Source organism: Globicephala melas, chromosome 7, assembly GCF_963455315.2.
Source record: "Globicephala melas chromosome 7, mGloMel1.2, whole genome shotgun sequence".
In the NCBI taxonomy this organism is placed as follows: Eukaryota; Metazoa; Chordata; class Mammalia; order Artiodactyla; family Delphinidae; genus Globicephala; species Globicephala melas.
The window spans coordinates 6477114-6501131 of record NC_083320.1 but is presented as its reverse complement, the minus strand read 5'-3'; the positions used below and the strand labels follow the sequence as shown (position 1 = coordinate 6501131).

General features: G+C 44.9%; 2 protein-coding genes across 6 annotated transcripts in view; one reads left to right on the top strand and one right to left on the bottom strand.

Moving 5' to 3' along the window:
* LOC115858710 (UDP-glucuronosyltransferase 1A3-like) overlaps positions 1 to 20965 on the top strand; it is a 68214-nt gene extending 47249 nt beyond the window's left edge. For 3 of the 5 annotated variants that reach the window (XM_060301705.1, XM_060301707.1, XM_030866941.2), the window contains 4 exons: positions 16281 to 16412; positions 17087 to 17174; positions 17463 to 17682; positions 20034 to 20965. In XM_060301705.1, the coding sequence (XP_060157688.1) occupies positions 16281 to 16412; positions 17087 to 17174; positions 17463 to 17682; positions 20034 to 20331 (738 nt within the window). In that variant the 3' untranslated portion in view covers positions 20332 to 20965. Of the gene's footprint in view, positions 1 to 7919; positions 8136 to 9725; positions 10590 to 16280; positions 16413 to 17086; positions 17175 to 17462; positions 17683 to 20033 lie in introns of those variants that run through there. The other 2 variants (XM_060301706.1, XM_030867243.2) reach the window with 2 other exon arrangements.
* Positions 2437 to 3180, bottom strand: LOC115858928 (dnaJ homolog subfamily B member 3). Its single transcript, XM_030867364.1, has one exon. The coding sequence runs from the start codon at positions 3178 to 3180 to the stop codon at positions 2437 to 2439; it is 744 nt and encodes a 247-aa protein (XP_030723224.1).
* Positions 20966 to 24018: the final 3053 nt, after the last annotated feature.

Below are 24018 nucleotides of genomic sequence, written 5' to 3'. Positions count from 1 at the left end.
AATGGAATCACAGGGGAAAGAAGACTGATCCTTAACGGTTATTTGAAGAGAGTATTCTTTCTTTCAAATGCTTTCTGTTGTGTGAGATAAGCTAAACTAGAACTAGTTAAGTGTGGCGCTCCAGCGGGGAAGTGTCTATCTGGATTCTGCTAAGATGACTACAGGTCCCCAGGTCTCTTGGAGCTCACAGGAACACAATTTTCCCTCCTGGTGTGTTCTGTGGGGTGGTGCTAGTGATTCCATGGAGGGAATCCAACGCAGGGGACTTGAGATGGTCACTTTTGCACCAGAGGAAATGCTTTTCTTCCACTCTGAAACCCATTCAAACCTTTCCTAAAAGAGGAATACTTATATACAGGCCTACAGCAGTGTGATTTTGAGTCAAGACATTTAAAAAGGATTTTCAGTTTTGAAAATTTTTTTTGGCCACGCCTCACAGCTTGCAGGAATCTTAATTCCCTGACCAGGGATTGAACCAGGGTCATGGCAGTTAAAGTGCCTAACCACTAGACCACCAGGGAATTCCCTGAAAACTCCTTAAATGTTTTCTATTTCTGTAAAAGGGAAACTTTCCACTTAGCAGTACTAATCCAGGATATATCAAAACTGAACGCTGTCTTTGCCCTCAACTATTCTAACTACCCAGAGCGGTTGAAGATCTAAGACCTCTGTGTCATCTTGGTGTGCCAGACTCTTACTGGATTCAACTGAAGACTTACCTGACCACTGAACAATGGGGAGCCAGAACGGTAATTTTCTACCCTTCATTAGCATAACTAATGTGCATAACTGTGCACCTCCCTTCCTATCACTTCAAAACTCCTAACATCCCCCTTCTCTCCCTGCTCCCCATCCCTTCCAGCTCCCTCAACAACCATGAAATGTCTTCAACAGTGTGTTCCCTTGCCTGGCAAGCAAATGAACTCATTTTTCAAAAGCCCAAGTAGTCTGTTTTATTCTGATCCTGCTTGTAGAGAGTATATAAGCAGCACTGCCGAGGTACTTCATTGACTTGTTTATTTGATATGGTTTTAACAGACTCCGTGTATCCCTGTAGGAGAGTGGTGGCTGAATCCTGTGTCCCTGCTGTGTATTTTTTGCATGTCATTCCATGGGGATTGGACTTTAAAGGACCAAAGGGTATCCAAACTCAATCTCATATATTCTGTTTGTTAACAATGTGCTCAGGTCACATGACTTTTCGGTAAAGAACTAAGAACATGCTGCAGTTTTAGTCTGTCCAGTTCAGTTGTCTTTTTGCTTTCATGCCTTACGCAAACCTTTCCTTGGGAGATGACCAAGGAGGATGGAACATTTTGCAGTGGACTGTCCTAAGGCAACCGTGCCCCCTTTGGGGGCACAAATTGTGCCAACAGAAAGCTATCCTCTCAGATGTGTGTGTGTGTTTCATCACTCAATCAATATTCCAAACTTTCCACTATTCCAATCTTTCCAATCTTTCTGGCTTTTGTCAATCTAACTTGAAATGAGATACACCATACACATGGCAATGGGATAGTTTTGTGTAGCCTTATGGAAATGCTTTTTTACATTTCCAGCACTCACAGTTGTAGAACCAGTTTGGGTACAGCTAGCAATTGAATAAAGTTTTTGAGTCATCACCACCGTTTTTTTTTTTTTTTAAATTACTGTTTAAGTCAAGTTATCTTAATAGTGTCCTAAGGATCCTATTAACTAATGGTTACCATGAGGAATTTACGTATTTTGCCCAAGCCTTTGGAGGGAACACGGTCCCTGCTAACACTGACTTCAATCCAATGAAACCAGTTTCAGACTTCCGACCTCCAGATCTCTAAGAGAATAAACAGACACTGTTTCAGGCCACCAAGTTTGTGGTAATTTGTTACAGCAGCCATAGGACACTAATACATCGCCTATGCCAGGTTTACCTGTTTTTAAAAAGCCTAGGTTTACCGCTATTTTTAAATAGTCAACTCTTACTATGTCACCAGCATTAGGTAGAACTAAAAACCATCTGTAAGCCAGGAGTATTATTCATATATTCCTATCTCTTACTACTTTGTGCTAAAAAAATGAAGTAAATGTATTTATCTTCACAATGTTAACTTCAGAGCGAGCTACTTGGCGCACACTTCAAACAAAATGGAAAGGCAAGGTTCAAAGTGCGGTGGTGAACATTTTGTCTTAGTACCATGAAATAAGCACTGTCAGCCTTGGGATGTTTAATAAATAGCAGAGTGCATACAGATATGTACCACAGTTTTAAAGAAAAACAGAGGTCCCATTCTGTGGTCCCAACACCACCAAACAGGCATCGCCTTCAACTGTTCCTAAATTCTTGAGTACAGTTGTTTTGAAAGTAGAGCTCGCTTGCAATCTTCAAAAAAAAAAAAAAAAAAAAAAGAACGTCCTGCTCTTCCTCAGATTGTGCTCTGAATTAAATGTGGGCCGGAATCACTTGGTGTCAAGGTGTGGTAACTGCTCTTTGCCGTTTATCATCATGGACTTTAACTCTCCGTCTTCTTCCACCTCTATCCTTTCTTGGCCATTCTCAATGATTCTCTTGGTGGTGATCTTCTTGCCATTAATGATTTCGGTGGAAGTCGACATGGATTTGAAGTTGCCCGTCCCACCACTACAAGACATGGCGAAGGAAGAAAGGCCCCCATTGCCCAGAGAACCAAAGGAGGTAAATCCTCTATCAAAGGAAGAAAAACCGCCTCCAGATGCTGGACATTCACTGAAGGTGGAGAAAATCGGTGCGGACTCTCTGCTTCTGCTTCTGCTTCCCCGGGAGCTCCTCCGACCGCCCAAAATGTTCTCAAGCAGGTCTCCGAATAAGTGAGATGAAAACGGGTCCTGGCCGCCGAAGAACTCCCTGAAGACGTCGGCCGGGTCGCGGAAGGTGAAGACGCCCTCGAAGGGGTCCTCGAAGGGGTCCCCGAAGGGCCTGCCGCCCTGGCCGCCACCGCCGCCCTGCACTCCCGCCTCGCCGTATCGGTCGTAGATGTCCCTCTTCTTGGCGTCTGACAACACCTCGTAGGCCTGGGCCACTCGTTTGAATCGCCTCTCCGCCTCCTCCTTGTTCTCAGGGTTTTTGTCCGGGTGCCACTTAAGCGCCAGCTTGCGGTACGCCTTCCTGATGGCCTCGATGGAGGCCTGGCGGGGCACGCCCAGCACCTCGTAGTAGTCCACCATGCTGGACGGCCGGGCACGGCCTGCAGGCCAGGGACAGGGCGAGCGGCGCGGCCGTCAGCCCCGGGGCACGGGCCAGAGTGCCCACCAGGCCAGGCTGCGCGGAGGGGGCGCCCCTTGTGACGACGCCCGCGTCTCACTGGCCGAGGCCGCATCCCAGAATGCTCTGCCCACGAGGCGCTCTGTGACGTGTTTCACGCAGGCGCGGAGACCCCGCCCACTCATTCGCTCCGCCCACCCGGCCCTCAGCTGACCTGTGGTCTCCAAATGGGGGCAGTGGCTCTGAATGCCTCAGGAAATGCTTTACTTAAAATAGCGTTTACGTCAGGGTTCCCCTCGGCCTGAGGTAGGGGTAGAGCAACAGGAGTGAGTTTAGTGCGACCCTGGGCTGAAGGACAGCCGTTATCATTTGTCTAGGACAGCATTTCTCCAACTTTTTGGCTTCAAGACCCTTTTGAGTTTATGTGGGTTATATCTATCAGTACTTACTCCATTAAAAATTGAAACAGTCAAAGTTAATTAGTCAATTTAATAACGATACACCCATTACATGCTAACATAAATCATATTTTTATGGAAAAATAACTATTTTTCTAGCCAAAGAAATTTAATGAAGAGTGGTTTCATTTTACATTTTTTTCATCTCTCTGGCTTAACAGAGAGCTAGATTTTTATATCTGCTTCTACATTCAATGTATTGCTATATCACGTGTCATGTAGCCGCTGGGAAATTCTACTGTACACGGAAGTCAGATATCTTTATCATGGAAATAGTTTTAACTTTGCGAAATTCTCTTACGAAGTCTTGGGGATCCCAAGGGGGCTCAGGCCCATGGTTTGTACATAGTTTGTGAACACCTCGTCTAGTATATCAAAATGATTAAAGCTTGTTTGGCCATGTTTATAGTGCTGTGGGTAAACTTGGGGTTCAATGATTACTTCTGCTAAAACTGCTATATCATAACCATGATTTTCTTTTTGACATCTGACTTCTTTCCACCTCCTCCTTATTCTCTCCCTGACTCTATATTCTTTGCTTTCATAAATGGTGAGGCAACACCAGTAAAGGTCACTTAGTTCTAAGAGGAAATAATTAACCAATGAACTCTCAACATTTCATCATGAAGGGTAGTAGATCCAAAAGGGTGCACCGTTTCACCATGACAAACTGCTGACTCCATATCACCTGGAGAGACTGAAGCCCTGAACTTGGCATTTGCTAAGCACGCAATAAACAGTAGTAGGAAGCAGATTGGGAGTAGAGTCCGGTGTAAACAAAGCAATATGGAAAAATACAAGGTGTGTTTTGCGAGGGTTAAGTGATCCAGAAGGGCAGGAGGGAAAGGGGCAGAGGGAGGGGTCAAGCAGAAAGGCTAGGGAGGAGGAGTGAGCTGGAGTCCATCCCAGGGAGTTCTGAGGGCAAGGCTGAGGAGTCTGAATTCTATTCCGGGCCCTAGGGATCTGTTGAGCAAGGTTTCAGGGGTGGTGGTGGTGTGTGGACAGCTGATGCAGGGAACCAAAAGGGACAGGTAGGGATTAGGGGGCTTGGGGGTTGAGGCCCTGAAGCAGGACCATGGCAGGTGGGCCTGAGAAACAGTGGCAGAATGATTTGGATTCAGCACTTTCTTGCTTCGACATGGGGCCTAGAGCAAAGGGAGAAGGGGTGTCACATCCATACAGAGACATTTACTGAGTCTTACTGTCTGCAGAACCATGGACGGCCACCTGTGTGAGAGAGTGGTTCCAAAGCTGAACCTGTGGACATATATATGTATATATATGTGAATAGATAGATACATAGATAGAGGCAGAGACACAGAGAGAGTCTAGTAGCAGAGACAGATAGGCAGACTGCTAAGGGATGCAAGGCAGAATAAAGCAAAATGCTACAGAGATTTAAGGAAGATGGCTTTGTTTCCCCCTGCAGGGTCCCACAGATTGTCCAGAGGACAAAGGACTTGTTTATGTAACCCTTTTAGTTTAGTAACAAGCAGCTCCAATCTGATTCCATCAAAAGAACTAGGAGTCTGTGGAGTGGTGGGTTTCTTAATTATTGGCTTCAGCTTTAAAATAAATCACCTTCCAATGGGTTCCAGGAATGCTCTTGCAGACGCTCCACTCTTCAGTAGCCCCTAAAGCAAGACCACGTCACTGGCCTGCTCAGTTTCCTTGGCCACCCATATGCTCCCCAACCAGGGCACATCTTACTCTGCCCTGTAATTGCCTCTGGTTGTTTGTCCACCAGAGCCCTCTTGACAGGCACAGACCATTTCTAACTTGGGTTTCTGGCCCCAGCTCCTAGCACGGTGCTGGGAGGGCCAAGACTTCCCATAAATATTTGATGAGTGGGGGAATTAACAATGGATTTTGGGTGTCAGATCTTCACGGGTGTCAGGGCAGGAGCTTTATCGAATTGCTTAGTTGTGGTTCTTGGTCGTAATTCTTGACAGTGTGTGGATTGTCTGCTATTCCTATTGGTAAAGAACATTTCCTGGTCATGGGCAGAGTCACGATCCCAAACCATCCAAGCGCACAGAGGCCTCAAAAATTTCTGAGTTTCTGGGCTTCCCTGGTGGCGCAGTGGTTGGGAGTCTGCCTGCCGATGCAGGGGACACGGGTTCGTGCCCCGGTCCGGGAGGATCTCACATGCCGCGGAGCGGCTGGGCCCATGTGCCATGGCCTCTGAGCCTGCGCATCCGGAGCCTGTGCTCCGCAACGGGAGAGGCCACAACAGTGAGAGCCCCGCGTACCAAAAAAAAAAAAATTTCTGAGTTTCTGCATTGTGCAGGAAAGCCACAAAATCATTACCAGGGTGACTGTGTGTACTTACAGCCCCTTTGCTCTGTGTAATCTACAGATGAACTCTCACAACATTGAGACTTCGGAAGAATTACTGCCCTTACTGTTTAAACTGGACTATGAATTTCAGAATGGCAGATAAGCGCACACCAATGAGCAAAAGCATTGCTACCTCTTTTCTCTTCACCCAGAATCTTGGTCCTGGAGAATTACTGTGTCTGGGCAGGGCAGGGAGGGCAGGGAGCTTCAGAGTACATGAGTGTGAGCACGTGCACACATGTGCACCCATATGTAAGCACCCACAAGACTGGAGGTCTGTGGAGGAAGGATGGTGGTACAGGAAAAAGGGACTCTAAGGAACTACTCTAAGTACCAGAATGAGGGGGGCCCTGTGAACATGCCCCCCAGGACATCAATTTAAGTTAGCAGTTTCTCCGCGAAGCTCCTAACAGATCCCCAAGTATGGGCCAGTGATGCCCATAGTGAAAACTTTGGACTCTGTGCTTTCATCCTGGGGTTGTGTCAAACAACAACGGATCCCAAAAGGAAAAAGCGAGGTGCCCAGTTCTGTCTGCGCTGCGATTTGCCCTCTCCTGGGGAGGGGCACTTCTGTTCGGCAACTGCCATACTTGGCTCCCTGACCCTTCGCCCGATCTTTGGGGCACCAGCTAGTGCTGGGTATTGCTGTGGGAGTGCATTCTACTTAATCCCAAAGTCCTGCCATCTGCCTTCTCTCCATTTATTTTGATTGGGTAATGACTGTGGGGATTATAGCTCTACTTCTGTCTTCTGGTTTGTTGTGCATTTCCATCTCAGTCTTAATACTGTTGTCTGGGCCCTGCTTGAGGTCGTGGGGAGTTGTGGTTAAGAGGCAGTGCTTCTACCAAACGTAAGGTAGATAGCTAGTGGGAAGCAGCTGCATAGCACAGGGAGATCAGCTCGGTGCTTTGTGACCGCCTGGAGGGGTGGGATAGGGAGGGTGGGAGGGAGGGAGACGCAAGAGATATGGAAACATATGTATATGTATAACTGATTTACTTTGTTATAAAGCAGAAACTAACACACCACTGTAAAGCAATTATACTCCAATAAAGATGTAAAAAAAAAAAAAGAGGCAGTGCTTGCAGGCTTCTACACCCAGGGCCTGGGTCTCAGATCTGCCACTTAGTAAATACAGGACTTTGGCAAATCAGTCCATCTCTCTGAGCCTCAGTGTCTTTGTCTGTAAAATGGGAATAAGAGTATCAGCTTTTACAGCACAGTTCTTGGGGATTACCTAAGATGTGTTGTAAAGTACTAAGCGTCATACTTGGCACATAGCATATGCTCAATAGATACGTATCCCTCTTAGTATTTTTGTTCATCTCTTGCCCCTTCGCCTTCAACTGATCATCAGAATTTCCCAAAGTGTCTTCTTTCCCCTAGACGTTGGGCCTGTGTGATGAGCACAGTTGACATTTTGCTGCCTGATCTCTTTTGGTTTCTTTTTCTTTTTTCTTTTTTTTTGCGGTACATGGGCCTCTCATTGCTGTGGCCTCTCCCGTTGCGGAGTACAGGCTCCGGATGCGCAGGCTCAGCGGCCATGGCTCACGGGCCCAGCCGCTCCGTGGCATGTGGGATCCTCCCGGACCGGGGCACGAACCCGTGTCCCCGGCATTGGCAGGCGGACTCTCAACCACTGCTCCACCAGGGAAGCCCTTTTTTGGTTTCTTATTTACTGAGTGCTCTCTCACTGCCTCCCTGAATGGATATAGATCTGCCCTGAGAAAGGCCTTCTGTGCACACAAACTTGAGTTGGGCTTCCTTTCCCATCATTCTCTACTCCAGCAGCATTCATTTCCTTCTTAGCCTGCTAGGTCACAACCTCTGATGTGTCTGTTTATCTGTTTAGATTGTCGGTCTGTCTCTCTAGATGGAGCATGAATTCTGGGGAGGTGGGAGACGCATCTGTGGTGGTTTCTGCTGGAGACTCCAAGCCCAGTACTGTGCCAGAATCAATAGATGCTGGCTGAATGAATGAATGAAAAAATGATGCGGTGGCTGGATATGTCTATCTATCTATCTACCTCACAATGGACTATTACTCAGGCATAAAAAAGAATGAAAGAATGCCATTTGCAGCAACATGGATGCAACTAGAGATCATCATACAGAGTGAGGTAAGTCAGACAGAGGAAGACAAATATCATATGATATCACTTATATGTGGAGTCTACAAAATAATACAAATAAACTTATTTACAAAATAGAAACAGACTCACAGACGTAGACAACAAATTTATGGTTACCAAAGGGAAAGTGGGGGAGGGATAAATTAGGAGTGCTGGATTAACACATACACACTACTATATATAAAATAGATGAACAACAAGGACCTACTGTATAGCACAGGGAACTATATGCAGTATTTTGTAATAACCTATAATGGAAAAGAATCTGAAAAAGAATATATATATATATATATATATATATATATATATATATATATAACTGAATTGCTTTGCTGTACACCTGAAACTAACACGCAACCCCAAAATGGGCAGAAGACCTAAACAGACATTTCTCCAAAGAAGATATGCAGATTGCCAACAAACACATGAAAGGATGCTCAACATCGCTAATCATTAGAGAAATGCAAATCAAAACCACAATGAGGTATCACCTCACACTGGTGAGAGTGGCCATCATCACAAAATCTACAAAAAATAAATGCTGGAGAGGGTGTGGAGAAAAGGGAACTCTCCTGCACTGCTGATGGGAATGTAAATTGATACAGCCACTATGGAGAACAGCATGGAAGTAACTTAAAAAACTAAAAATAGAGCTACCATATGACCCAGCAATCCCACTACTGGGCATATACCCTGAGAAAACCATAATTCAAAAAGAGACATGTACCACAATGTTCATTGTAGCACTATTTACAATAGCCAGGACATGGAAGCAACCTAAATGTCCATCGACAGATGAATGGGTAAAGAAGATGTGGCACAAATATACAATGGAATATTACTCAGCCATAAAAAGAAATGATATCGAGTTATTTGTAGTGAGGTGCATGGACTTGGAGTCTGTCATACAGAGTGAAGTAAGTCAGAAAGAGAAAAACAAGTACTGTATGCTAACACATATATATGGAATCAAAAAAAATGGTTATGATGAACCTAGGGGCAGGACAGGAATAAAGACACAGATGTAGAGAATGGACTTGAGGACACGGGGAGGGGGAAGGGGAAGCTGGGACGAAGTGAGAGAGTGGCATGGACATATATACACTACCAAATGTAAAACAGCTAGCTAGTGGGAAGCAGCCGCATACACAGGGAGATCAGCTCGGTGCTTTGCAACCACCTAGAGGGGTGGGATAGGGAGGGTGGGAGGGAGGCTCAAAAGGGAGGAGATATGGGGATATATGTATACATATAGCTGATTCACTTTGTTGTACAGCAGAAACTAATACAACATTGTAAAGCAATTATACTCCAACAAAGATAAAAAAAAATGTGATTCAAGTGATTGTTAAGGAATTCCAGCCAGTTAAACTGTTGTTGCCTATGAAGAGACCTAGTCAAGTTGTACCCTCTTTATCTCTAAAAGTAAACTTCCAGGTACCACTAGCTGACTGACAGCGATTGTCATGTGACATAATCAAACATTAACTTGGTGTACAGTTTGGTTCTTGCGCTGTGTAAGTGGGAGAGGGCAGACCTCCGGCAGGTGATAGTCTTGGTAGCAACGTCAGGGGCACCATGACAGCAGGGTCCCGGGGTCCACGTCCACTCATCCTGGGCCTGCTGCTGTGTGCGCTTGGCCCTGCCCTGACGCAGGGTGGGAAGCTGTTGGTGGTCCCCATAGACGGCAGCCACTGGCTGAGTTTGGTCGGGATCGTCCAGCAGCTGCAGCACAAGGGACATGACATAGTGGTCCTCGCACCCGACGCCTCCATGTACGTTAAAGAAGGGGCATTTTACACCTTGAAGAGGTATCCCGTGCCATTCCGAAGGGAGGACTTGGAAGTGGCTTTTATAAACCTTGGGCGTAGTGTTTTTGAGAACGACCCTTTTCTGCAGCGCATGGTCAAAATATACAAGAAAATCAAAGATGACTCGGCTCTACTCTTTTCCGCCTGCTCCCATTTACTGCACAACAAGGAGTTGATGTCCTCCCTGGCAGAAGGCAGCTTTGATGCTGTACTGACAGACCCTTTCCTTCCCTGCGGCCCCATCGTGGCCCAGTACCTGGCTGTGCCTGCTGTGTTCTTCTTGAATGGACTGCCGTGCAGCCTGGACTTTCAGGGTACCCAGTGCCCCAACCCACCGTCCTATGTGCCCAGGCCTCTGTCCTTTAACTCAGATCGCATGACCTTCCTGCAGCGGGTGAAGAACATACTCATTGCCTTGTCAGAGAGCTTTCTGTGCAATGTGGTTTATTCCCCGTACGCACCACTTGCCTCGGAAGTCCTTCAGAAAGACGTGACTCTCCAGGACCTTATGAGCTATGCATCTATCTGGCTTCTCAGAAGTGACTTTGTAAATAATTACCCAAGGCCCATCATGCCCAATACAGTTTTTATTGGTGGGATCAACTGCGCTAGCAAAAAGCCACTATCTCAGGTGTGTATTTGAGTGGGAACTTTAGATGCCTGTAGTCTAGCAAGTGCTTTGGGTAGATGAGCTCGCCACAGATGCTGAATGAGCATGCTGAGATAGTCTCAAATGTCCTCTCTCGTTGATATCTCACCAGTCTCCTAGGTCTGAGTTGTAATTTATAGCTGTCTTTGGCATCATCTTCTGGCTTATTTCTTTTATCAGATACTTCAGGAAAGTGTATTTTGGCCACTTTGTTCTGTGTGCTCCAGCAGATAACAATCAATTAGATGCAACACCGTTTAAATGCCATAAACACAGCATGCTGGGTTCAGGGTTCCTTGCAGAGAAAAAATTGTGTTTCGTGCCCTTTGCCTGTGACTGGGTCAGGCTCACAGGAGTCAAGATTGCTGAAATCATTTTTTGATATCTATAGATCCCAGCAGGGAAAATTGCCTTTATGTTCCTGATTAAAGGTCCATTTCTAGATATTCTGATAGACTGAATCCTGCAGTTCCATTTCCTCTACTAAGCAAATCACCAGATAGCCAGGTTCTGACAATGGGCAGAAAGGTCATGCATCTCTCTTAAATGCTTATATGTTAATTTTTTTCCCCTACACCATGCAGAAAAGTAGCATTCACATCCTCTTCCAAGTCTCAACAGAGGAGATAGAGAATAGCAGGAGAGGCTCCTTCAAAAGGGAGTTTGGGAAGGATTCTTCAAGAAGATGACATTTCAGTGGGCGTGCATTCATTTATTTTTCAAGTATTGGTTGAGAATCTGCTGGTAGCCCAGGCACTTTCCAGGTGCTGAGTCTGGCTCCTACTAAGGGGCTATCATCACCCTTGGAGAGCGATGAATCTTATTTCCAGCGTGCCCCTGACGTGGTTCATATTTTAAATGATCATGTAATTGTCACAGCCAGGAGAAACTCTGGGCAGCGGGAAGAAAACCAGGAGAAATCAAGTGTCAGGTGGATACCTCCACCTCACTGCTGCAAGACAGGGTCTCCATACTCTTGTCTTCCGCCCCTGTAATGTGGAGAGAGATCTGATAATCCCTCAAAGGTCCTATGGCAATAAGATTCTGAGAAATGGCCCGTTGGACACATTTGTGTCTGATGGGGTGGTCTGGTGAAGAAAGAAGGAGGTGGCGTTGATTTTCTGAAAGCAAGATGAGAAAACCTAAGAGTATAGAAAACCATCAATGATTCTCTTTCAGACAGAGGAAAAGGACGGGGTGAAATATCATCAAACCAACGGGCGTATCTCAGGTCAAAGGAAAGAAAGCTAGCCAGCATATCCAAGTGAGATTTTCATTTCATTGCTTTGCGTTAAGTTTGCCATGGATTTTTGGCAAACGGTCTTTATTTATTTAAATGATTTCCTTCTTTATTTTGGATGTTTAATGGGAGAGGCTGAAGAACTTTATCAACTGCCTTTCTTGCTATCATATTTTTATATCATTTATTGATATATTTTTTCCCCTGTAAATTTGTCTAAGTGGTGAATTGTATTGAGTATGTATTGGTTGCTGCCTTGTTTGGTGCAAATAAGCTTAGGTGTGAGAATGTCTCTGTGAGTTGTACCAAATTGTAGCTCTCCTTGTCCTATTTTAAGTGCTTTTAATTTGAAATTCCCCTTTTTTGGATACTAATGTCACCATTCCTGCATTATTTTTGTCTACACTTCTCTAGTGCCTCTTTACTACTCCATTTCATCAACCTTCTTCTTTCTCTTTAAACAACATGGAGCTGATATTCTTAACCTAGTCAGGCAGATTCCTTTAATAGTTGAATTTTTCCTGTTTGTACTTAACAATTGATAGATTTGATTATAATTCTTCCAGTTTATTTTTATTTTGCTTTGTCATCTCCCCTTTTCTTGATTTTTGCTGGTTTGTCACGTTGCTGTTATCTTTTTTCCTTTTTATTAATTAAAGAATGTTACTCTGTGCTTCCCTCCCTCTAGTGGGGACCAACCTACTCCCAATGCTATTGGTAAAGGTCCAGAACTTATCAAGAATAAAGATAAAAATCTTTGGTAATGAGAGTCCATAGAGAAAGCACAGCCTGGTGCTGGGCATACCTTTGGGGTGTCTGAAAGAATAAAGATGATAGAACAGTGTCGAGAGCAAAGGCATGAAACTCAAGAATTCCAAGATGTCACTCCCCTCTCAGGGTGAGAGACCACCTTTACAGACATGTAGGGTTACAGAGATGACATCCATACATCCACATTAATTGTAAGGAAAATAGCCAAACAGAAGATGGGTGAGAACGTACTTGAAGATGACGAGGAAAAGAAAGAGTGCCGACCAGGGAAGCCTGCAATGTTTGTAAGTGGCTCTGAATGTATAATGATAAAGCGACATGTTTCCAACATACTAAAGGTTTCACGAGGCTTTCTTGCAAAACAAAAGGCATTTGGGAAGGAAAAATCTAATAAAAGCCTGGAACTGAAAATACTAAACTTGCAGCAAAAGTCAGGATTTTTATATTAAAAGCTTCCTTGGAGTAGGCAAGTCTTTTCGCTTTGGGGAGCCTTATTTTTTTGGAATGGGATAAGAGGTGGGGGGTCGAGGTTTATTTCAGTCATCACATGGCTTCGCTCTTTGCCCATTCCAGAGACTGTGAAATCGGGGCAAGGTTTAGGGGAACTTTTGCCAAGTAGGGGGTAGACCTTACCATTACTGAATCCTGTACTGGCCCAGAATCGACACTGGCCGTGATAACACAAGCTCTGCAGCTTGCCCTTCTGTGTTCTGTAAACGGACTTTCATGGCATTTAAACTCCAGCCAAGTGACATTACCTAACTTTGGGTGTTTATGGCCCTGCACGTTCCTTCTGTGTTAATCACATCCTACGGTGGCTGAGTGGCTGTGGAAGGGTATGGAAGGAGGGGACATTGGCCCTTTCTAGACAAGGTTAAAGTGAGAGTGGGTTTCATGAAGGAGAGGAGGTCCTAGGAAATTTAGGAAATTCAGCATGGTCGGCGGGGAGGATGATACCCACTCCCTGACCTTTCAGATGGGCCCAATGGGAAAGACCAAGACACAGCTGCCAGGAGCCAGGGCCCTAGAACAGGGCCTGAGGCTGGTGGGGGCAGACTAGACAGTGGGATGGGCTGGCAGTAGGGCTGGTCAGTGGCTTTACTGGCGTGCTTGGGATCAAGCTTGGCAGCCGTCTCTGAAAATCGTGTGCTGAGCCCCGTCTGAAGTCTCCTAGCTCACATCCAGGGAAGCCAGCATCCTGGTTTGTCCAGGACTGTTCTGGTTTTAACACTGAAAGTCCCAGGAAACCCTGCAGTTCTGGGCAAAGCCAACCACATCACGCAGTCTCACTAATGCCCTTGGCACTCTTTGGAGACGTATAAAACCGTCTGGAGACTCTCAAGGAGTTAATTAGATCATTAATAACCAACAGTTGGGGGAAAATTGCCCTACTTATGCCTTGCTCTATCTCCTTTAAGCAGATTCCCACTGCGTATGTGTGTGCCCCTGCGTGTGTGTGCATGCAGGTGTGTGTGCATGTATTTCCTGAAGCCTGGAGCACTCTGGCATTGGCTCTGAAGTTTGGGAACAGATCAGGCTGGGCTAAGATTATTGTTGAGGGCTGAATCTAGGGCCTTCCTTCCTCTCTTCCTGAAACACACCCACCGCTCATCTCCAGGTTCTAACGCTAATGGTTAAAGCTGCTGTTCTTCTCATTGAATCGTTTTGTCGCATCCTTTCAGAGCTTTTGTTTGACATCCGTCTCTAAGTCTATTCCTTATTACTTTAGGGAAGGGCCTTTGCCAGGTCGTAAACTAGGATCTGTATTTACTAGTTGGGATCCCTGCCATCTCTGATTCTCACCCCACACACACAGACATTTTCTAAAATCCTGTCTTCCTGCTTTATTCAAGGGAACCACGGATTGCTCATGTTCTAGTGGTTGTAAGATTCATTGTTAACTGGAAAATCAATCACGGTGTACAGTTCAAATACACCAAAACACCAAAACTCACTTGATTAACAAAATTACTCCTTGGGAATTCCCTGGCGGTCCAGTGGTTAGGACTCTGTACTTTCACTGCCCAGGGCCTGGGTTCAATCCCTGGTTGGGGGACTAAGGTCCCACAAGCCGCACGGCACGGCCAAAGAGAAAAAAAATTATTCTTTGATAAAAAAAAGTCGACTTAATGGCAATAGGACGCCGTTGGCAAAGGGAAGGACTTTGAATCAATTCAGCCCCCCGTTTGGGAATGATGCTGCCTCCCGTGCAGAGGGCAACAAGCTGGTGTAATCTGCAGAGGGCTGAGCATGTGGCCCCCTCTCTGTTCTTCATTCCTCATTCCCTGTGTCGTCTGGCCCAGAAGTTTCTTCAGAAAGTCCCATTGCCTCATTTGAGCTTTGTCCTTAAATAGCCAAGGCCGTAATGCCTGCGGATGGTCCTGGTTGGCTGCCTCCTGAGACAATGGAGCAGCCTTACCTGTGCAGCCGTCCTTGGATGACCATGACGGACGTAGTGATATAAGGAATCAGCTTCTGGGACCGGACGTGAGCACTCTGTGAGGGTCATACGCCGGGTGGGTGAAGATTCTGCCTGTTTCTCCTTCCCACCAGTGGCTTTGGTAGTCAGGGTTTATTCACATGCCCTTGACTTTCTCTGAACTCCACAGAAGGGGCTCAGATCGCTGGGACACGCTTGGCAAGAGTTCCTGTCCCCTATTTTGTATTTTTCTCACCTAGTTTACTTTTCACAGTACATTAAGGAACCAGCAAAGAAAGATTCAAATAAACTTCCGGATACTCTTCTTGCTAACGCAGGCAAGTTCACTTAAACTCTTAGAAACTCTTCTCCAGGAAAGGTGGAAAAATGCACGGTTGACTGGTTGAATTTCACCACTGAGTTGACATGAATATGATCTTTAATCATCCAAGTGTGTTTGGCTGCCGTATGGGAAACTGCTATAGGCTGCAGGGAGGCGAGAGCTGTGAAAGGATGTTTTTGCTACTTGAGGCTTTTTCCTTAATCGTGAGTCTAATCCTTAATGCTGTCTGTAGCTTTCTGCTCTGACTCCATTCATTCTTTCAGTATAAAAGAATATTCTAGAAACCTTGAAAAGTAATACAGGTCTTTACTGTAGATTTTCTTAGACAGGCAATACGGGAGCTTTAGTCCATAGAAAGCTTTCCGAAGTCCTCTTTGGACGGTGTTCCTCTCCTCCAATGTTTCCTTCCCCAGAATCTGCTGAAAGGCTCTCTCCTCTCTCCAGGCTGCCCCTTTCCCTCTCCTCCCTCCACCCCGTTGCCTTCAACCCTCTGCTTCAGCCCTGCCCACCCTTAAAGGCCTGCTTATGTCCCAGACTTTCCCAGCTGCCTGAAGCCCTGGGGAAGTGGATCTGGTCTTACCTCCGATCACTTTTCTTTTGGAAACTTGGCACATTACCTGGATTCTGTATCTCAAAGAAGAAACCAAGTGATAACTCTGTAAGCAGGAAGCCTTCCTCCTGTGGGATGGAAGGCAGTTAGGGAGGGAGGGATGCTCTAACACACACTGATGCTTTGTGTCTCTATCACACACACACACACACACACACACACACACACACACACACACACTCCTTTAATCACATTCTTAAGAGGAAGATACCTGATTCATAGCTGAATGTATGCTGTCGCCAAAGAATATGAGAAAAAAACTTAACTGGAAATTTCTCTTCTGGTCCTAGGAATTTGAAGCCTATGTAAATGCTTCTGGAGAACATGGAATTGTGGTCTTCTCTCTGGGCTCAATGGTCTCAGAGATTCCGGAGCAGAAAGCTACGGAAATTGCTGATGCTTTGGGCAAAATACCTCAGACAGTAAGAAGATTCTACGTGATTTTTTTAAATCTGTCTTCACAAGAGTTCTAACCCCAGGCTTTCAGTACCTAAATTAATTCTATGAGTTGGGCTTTAGGCTTGGGTTTCCCTGCCACTTCCCAATTATTAATCCAAAGCTGTTCTTTTTTTGCAATTTCACCCTCAACTACTCTGTTAAAACATGATCCACTTCACGAGGAGGTCTCTTTCTCTCTAAGTGACTCAAAAGTATATTAGAATTTATTTTTAAAAATAAAATGGGCAGGATAGTGTTTCTTCATATTGCATAAGAATATTTCTCCAAAAAGCTCTTGCTTAGAACCCTGGATTTGTTTCTTATATTTCTGCTTTAATAGTTCTATGCCCACTCATTTTGTTAAGTAAACTTTCCCTTGAAGTGCAGAGAAGTGCAAAAATCGTAAGTGTACAGCTTGATGAATGTTCACAAGTTCACAAAGTGAACATACCCGTGGAATCAAGCCTCTGGAACAAGACACAGAATGTTACCCATCCCCAGAAGCCTTCTTAGTCACTATACCTCCCACCCTTGCCAAGGTTATATTCATTCAGAGAGACTCCACTTTCTAGCTACTATAGCAGATGTCTTGCTTTGTTTTAAAAATCATATTATGTTCCTAAACTTTGTTTTTTTTTGTTTTTTTTGCTTCTGCAAGGTCCTGTGGCGGTACACTGGGACTCCACCGCCGAATCTTGCGAAGAATACAAAACTTGTCAAGTGGCTGCCCCAAAATGATCTGCTTGGTACGTGGGGAGGATTTGATGTGTAGGTCAAACCAAGGTTAAATTAAGAAAGTGGCTCAGGCAGGGCTATTCTAAAGAATTGTTTAGCCGGAAAATATTATGGCCAATGTATCTCATGTTGCTTTTTACCCAGTAGGACATCTCAACTCACATTTTCTTCTGCACGTTTCTGCAAGGGCCACGTGTGGATGGCACTGGGTCCTGAGAGTGCTTTCAGAACCTAGACGATGTCAGGTTGTGAAACTCAGTGGCTTGACTGCTGGCATCTCTCCCTGTTTTGCTTCTCAGGTCACCCAAAGACTCGGGCCTTTATCACACATTCCGGCTCCCACGGTGTTTATGAAGGAATATGTAATGGTGTTCCGATGGTGATGATGCCCTTGTTTGGTGATCAGATGGACAATGCAAAGCGCATAGAGACCCGAGGGGCCGGAGTAACCTTGGACATCCTGGAAATGAGTTCAAAAGATTTAGAAAATGCCCTGAAAACTGTCATCAGTGACAAAAGGTAAGAGAGAAGCTACCAAGGAATACTACTTATATTTTGGGCATCGCTTCACAGTAAATCTTCAAATGTGAAAACAAATACATCAAGATCTAATTTATAAGCAAGAAGATTTGGGGTTATTATTATTCCTTTTAGAAAAAGATGCTTTAATTCCTAGGGAATTTATCACAGAAGTGATCTTAAATATTATTTCCCCTGGTATACTTAAAACTCCAATTAAAAAAAAAACAATGTCAATATAATAGATGTCTGATCTATAAGTTCCTGCAAAGAGAGAAGTATTCCATTACAAGAAACATAGTGTCCGTAAGATAAAAGCAAACCAGGTGCTTAAAGGTAAAGCTTTTCCGAGCGCTGAAACCTGTGAGAAATTTTGTCCGTGGGGTTTATTAATGTGTGTGTGTGTGTGTGTGTGTGTGTGTGTTTGTGTGTGTCATGTGATATGACAAAGGCTTATAATAAAAGCAAAGTCAAGTTTGTTCAAATGTGGCTATGGAAACAATTCAAAAGGCAAAAAGCCACCAGATCAAATTATCTCTGCACGAACTTTATTGTATTGCTACAAGTGATAGGCTGATCAAAACCTTATGAGAAGAAGTGATTGCCAGCAGTGGACTTCATCCAGTGATCAGTCATGTATGTGCGTGTGCACATGCATGTGTGTACGGATCTATGACAGTGTCAGGAGCCTTCACCCATACATGCTTCATTTTGAAGGAGGACAGATGTGAAAAGACTGGAGTGTGTTCAGATGGGAGGACACACTACACAGGGGGACACTTTGAAGGAGGACAGATGTGAAAAGACTGGAGTGTGTTCAGATGGGAGGACACACTACACAGGGGGACGCCGAGCCTGGACAAGGAAAACGTGCTAGAAACGATGGTGCTCGCGTGTGTGTGATGCCTGTGAATAAAAAGAATTGTCTGCATAACCCCAGGGTAAAGTGCTCACAGTGTCAGTAACAACCTTCCCAGAGCAGTTGCTGTGGTTCTCATCCATCATTCCGACTGGCTCCTGCAGCCCAGCATGTCGGCATCGGGTGATGCTGCTCACATAGCACAATTAAAGCCCGATTTCTTTCCAGATGCTGGAAACTCATTCTTGAGGCTCATATTAGTGATGTAATTTTGACCTTTCATTCAGTGGTATGGACAACTACTTGTAACCTAAAAATGACTTGGTAGAAATTCTCTGGTACATTATCATTAAAAAAAACCAAAAAACACTGATCGGTCAGCTTAAGTTACTAACTAACTTCATCTCTTCATTTCTGAGCCATCTCCGATTGTGAATCTCCATGTTCCCAACACTCTAAGCTGGGACTGGACCTACATAAAATTAAAAAAAGTGGAAAAATTTCCAGCATCAGATTATACAACCAGGCCTTATCAGGTGCTCAATAAATATTGAATGAATGAATGAAAGTCCAAGAAAATCTATTTTATAAGAGAAGATTTATATACAAGGAAGATGTTTAACAATTTATGGCCAAATATTAATAGTACATTATAATAATGTATCCAAATAAAATGATGGACATAGTCAAGAAAATCAATGATCATAACTGCTCCTGAATAACCACCTCACTTTTCAAGTTCTTCTCTCTTTTCTTTCCCTTTGCCTTCTTCTTGTCCTTCTCGTCGTCCTCCTTCTCCTTCCTCTTTTAGTGCATCCGTACTAAGGGTTGAAGTACGTAACCCATTTTGGATTTGGATATTCTGACTCAGCTATCAACACAGTCCAAAATAAACAGGAATCCATTTTTCTTTAACGGGGTGCAAAGACACTGCCTCATGCAAAAGTTAGCACTTGGAGGTTTGATGTTTTGAGAGTTGAGTTGAAAGCATAGCACTGTCTTGGAGATGGCACTTAAAAATGGCTTTTACTTTGGCTAGAAGTGATCGTTTACAATCTCACTGAATGAGAAATCATTAATAATTTCTGAGATGACCTTTTCCTTTATTTCTTTATCTTGTTACCAAAAACGTATGATCAACTGCCTACAAAGATATCACTAAAAAGAAAAGAAGAAAAGTAGGAAGCAAGTTTCAAATAATTTAAAATTATAATTTTAACTTACAGTTTTCTTTCTTCCTTGCTCCCTCCCTTTCTTTCTTTCCTTCTTTCTCTTTCTTTCTTTCTTTTTTTCTTTCCTTCCTTCCTCCCTCCCTCCTTTCTTTCTTTCTTTCATAAAGAATATTTAGTGTGTGTTTTCTTTTCTGGTTACAGTAGAAACTGCCAAGTTTGGAAAATCTGGTAGCGTTCCTAACTGGAAGCAAGCATAGAGAGAGGATGGTTCCCTACTGTTGGTGTTCCAGACATTCACATAACTGTCTTTGTGTGTTCAGCTATAAGGAGAACATCATGCGCCTCTCTAGCCTTCACAAGGACCGCCCCATGGAGCCTCTAGACCTGGCTGTATTCTGGGTGGAGTTTGTGATGAGGCACAAGGGGGCACCACACCTGCGCCCTGCGGCGCATGACCTCACCTGGTACCAGTACTACTCTTTGGATGTGATCGGCTTCCTCCTGGCGGTCGTACTGACGGTCATCTTCGTCACCTTTAAGGGCTGTGCCTTTGCCTTCCGGAAATGCTTCGGGAAAAAAGAGCGAGTGAAGAAATCTCATAAACCCAAGGCACACTGAGAACTGGGTTGGAAACTTGCAAGAAGAGTCACAGGTTAAATTCATGTTATGCTTATTCGAGAAATACTTTGCCAGAAAATAACACCCCAGAGTGTGTCTGAAAAAATAAAAATGATCTAAACATTAGTCACACATACAGGTAGAGATATTTAAATATCTTTTCTGCTCCCTCCAGTATCTTTAATCTGGACTACACGTGTCATCTTTCAAATCACTTGCAAAGAGGGTTGGATAGGTCCCTCCCTCCACCTGCAGTCCTTTACCTACTCAGAAATGGGGCCTGTTTGGGAGCCGCCGCTTCCCACCACCGCTCCCCCCTCACCCCCGCATGAGTTGTAACCTCACCTTCTGGCATCTGTAGGTGGTTGTGATAGATTCCTTTACCAATAATGGCTGGTTCTAAATTATGCTCATGCTTCCCAGATGTCACTTTGTGCATTTAAGTAAGGAAACGTTTATTCCTTGTACTTGATATGATATGAATGAATGGTATAGATTTCTGACTTTGGGGGGAACGAACGATGTATAAAATTGACGGGTGATATGCCTGAGCAGATAGTCATTGCTTGAGCCAAATGGATCTGAGTTTGACAAAAGCCTAAGTTATAGAGACTGGCAAGTATATTTTCTCTGATGTAATAACTAAAAACATATTAATAAATTCGTATAAATTATATTTATTAGGTGGTCTCTTCATGGGTGTTGCATTTATTGTTAAACTGCACGTTCTAACTACAAAAGTAATGCATGATTCTGACAGAAAATTTGAAAACTATAGAGGTGTACACACACAAGGAAATTAAATTCACCGTTAACCATGTTCCCTGCAAGTAACCACAGTTAGTAAACATTTTGGCAAATGTATATAGTTATAAAATATTGCAAAGATACCACATATATCTAGTGTTTTCTACCATTCTTCCCTCACTTCATCCTATTGTGAATGTTCTCTCCAGGTCTTTGTATAATATTTAATGTGTTTTAAGTGGCCAAGGAATATTCTATTGCATGAATATACCAGGATTTATTTAACCACTACTTCCTGGTGTATTCACTTTTATTTTCTTTGAGAAAAAAGACTTCACCGAATATCCTAGTAGCTAAGTCTTTGTACATATTCATGACTATTTCCATGGGAAAGTGCCTTACAACGAATTAATGGTTGTCTGTTTCGGTTCCTTTTTTTTTTTTTTTTTGTGGTACACGGGCCTCTCACTGCTGTGGCCTCTGCCGTTGCGGAGCACAGGCTCCAGACGCGCAGGCCCAGCGGCCATGGCTCACCGGCCCAGCCGCTCCGCGGCATGTGGGATCTTCCCGAACCGGGGCACGAACCCACGTCCCCTGCATTGGCAGGCGGACTCTCAACCACTGCACCACCAGGGAAGCCCCATGTTCCGAGTTTTTAGACCCTCTTGTTTACAACTAAGAGAACCCAACTTGGGATATCTTAAGCAAAAAAAGAGGTCATTTTGTAAGGAGACGTGCTTCCTAAGGGTGAGAGGCTCACGGCCAAGCCTCCAGAGGAGCTGAGCTGAGTGGAGCCTCTCTGGCCCCCTCCCGTCCCTGCATGCTCTGGGCGCCGGCTTTAGGGCTCCCTCTCCTCTCGGCCTTCCCTGCTCCTCATTCCCGGGAACCGTCATCCCCAAGACCCCACAGGGGACTGACGGCATTCTTTCTTGCGCAGAGTTCCGAATTCCTGTTAGGAAGAACCTGATTGGCCCAGCTGGATCACGTGCCCACTCCTTGTCCAATCAGGAGTGGTGGGGGAGGGATTATAGATGGAAAAACGCGGCCGCCAGGACCCCGTAACTGTGACTCTGTGGGTCAGGGAAGCGGGAGCCTTGTGAGCCGGTAAGGTGCCCCCAAATGTGTTCACTGTATACATACTCTATTTCCATTTTTTCCACTTTCTTACAGGCCCTTCCATGCACTTAAGCTCACAGGTTTCTACAAATACCGTGTTTTCTTTTTTTCGGGTTGGTTCCCATAGAAGCAGATGTGGGAAGCTCAGTTGAGTGACAGCACTAAGAGTGGCTGAGTTTATGAGTGCATTGTATGTGAGTCCTATATTACTGTCATACTCAGAAAAAAACTATTTTCATTTGGAAAACCAAGCAGAACCCACTTCATTCTCCTGGATCGCATCCTCTTAGCATCCTCTCTAGATAACGTGTTTGGGGCACCTCACTTTTGGCCACGGCTTACACTCACCATATATGTAATAATAATAGAAAAGGACCCCTTCCTCCACCCCTTCTGATAGCCATGTTCTTCACAATGTCACATTGCAGCTCTTCCTATCAAGAGGGAAATCTATATCCCCACCCCTTGAGGCCGGACTGGCCTGTGACCTCCCTTGGCTGTTAGAAGGTGGCAGAGGTGAAAGGTACAGTTCAAGTCTAGGCCCTGAGACGCCTTGGTGTGTCTGCCCGTTCTCCTGGAAACCTGCCCAGATGCTCTGAGAACAACCTGGGCCAGCCCTGTTGCATGATGGGAGACATGGTTCCTGATCACCCTAGTCACTTCAGCCAATAGGAAGCCAACTGCTAGGCATGTGTGTGAGGCCATCTTAGACTAGCCAACCCTCATCTAACCCACTGGCTACCAGAGAGGCATGAGTGACTCCAGTTATGCTTGACTGGACACAGCCCAGATCAATGGAACCACCTGGCTGACCCATAGCCTTGTGAACAATAATAAACTGTTGTTTTCAGTCATTCAATTTTGAGGTAGTTTGTTACACAGCAACGGCTAACTGATACATTCACTTCTGGCTCTGAGTCCACAATCTTTCATGTGTTGCGTCTTCAGACTCTCAGAGGGCAATGATGTGTCCTACCCACCTCTGTATCCACCACAACATGGAGAGCCAAGCTTAGCTGCATGGTGCAGGCACACAGTCAGAGTCTGTGGGATGGAATTGCAGCCATTTCACGGAGTAATCTTTGAAGCAGAAAAGAAGGCCCAGAAGGGAGTGGGAGGTAGGGCCAAGGGGACTGTGAAAGAAGGGGCATGTTATAACTGCCTTCTGGTGTCTGTTCCATCATGGTTTACATGTCTCCAAAGGGCAGACTGAGGAAAAATGCGTGAATTTTGCGAGGATGAGTGTTTGGCAGTACATAGAGGAAGCTCGTTTTCTAACCACCGGGATTCAGTGAAGTAGAAATGGGCTACTGAGGGTCATGAGCTCTGGGGTATGAGAGGTGACAAGCAGAGGCTGAGGAGCTCCCTCTTGGCAGTGTGGGCAATGGGAAATTAAGTGGGAATTTTAATTAAGCAGTCTTAGACCTAGGTGGCTCTGGGTCTTGATCTGTTGTCCTGTAATGCCTAGAAATTCATTATTTTGTTGCTCAGACTGTTGATCGGGACTGTCTCTCACAGCTACAACTGACAGAAAAATCCTTTGAGCCCCACTTTTGGTTCAGGGAAACAGTGTCACTGCCCTGTCTTTCTTTGAAATTCTTTATCTTCAGGAGGAAAAAGGATCTGGGAGCTTTTATCCCTCAGTGTTGACATCTGTGTTGATGTTTGTCAGGCCTTAAGAAGTTGCTGATGTCGAGAGAGCCCCTTGAGAGGAGCGATGAGACCTGCCGAGGGGGATCTCTCATAAATCATTAGTTTTCAGTGTCCAGAAGAGAGGGAGAAAAGGCCCTTCCTAACCAAGTGTAGCTATCGATCACTGTGTGG

Excerpts from the sequence above, each read along its gene's own strand:
- LOC115858928 (XM_030867364.1), bottom strand. The coding sequence starts at position 3,180 with ATGGTGGACTACTACGAGGTGCTGGGCGTGCCCCGCCAGGCCTCCATC.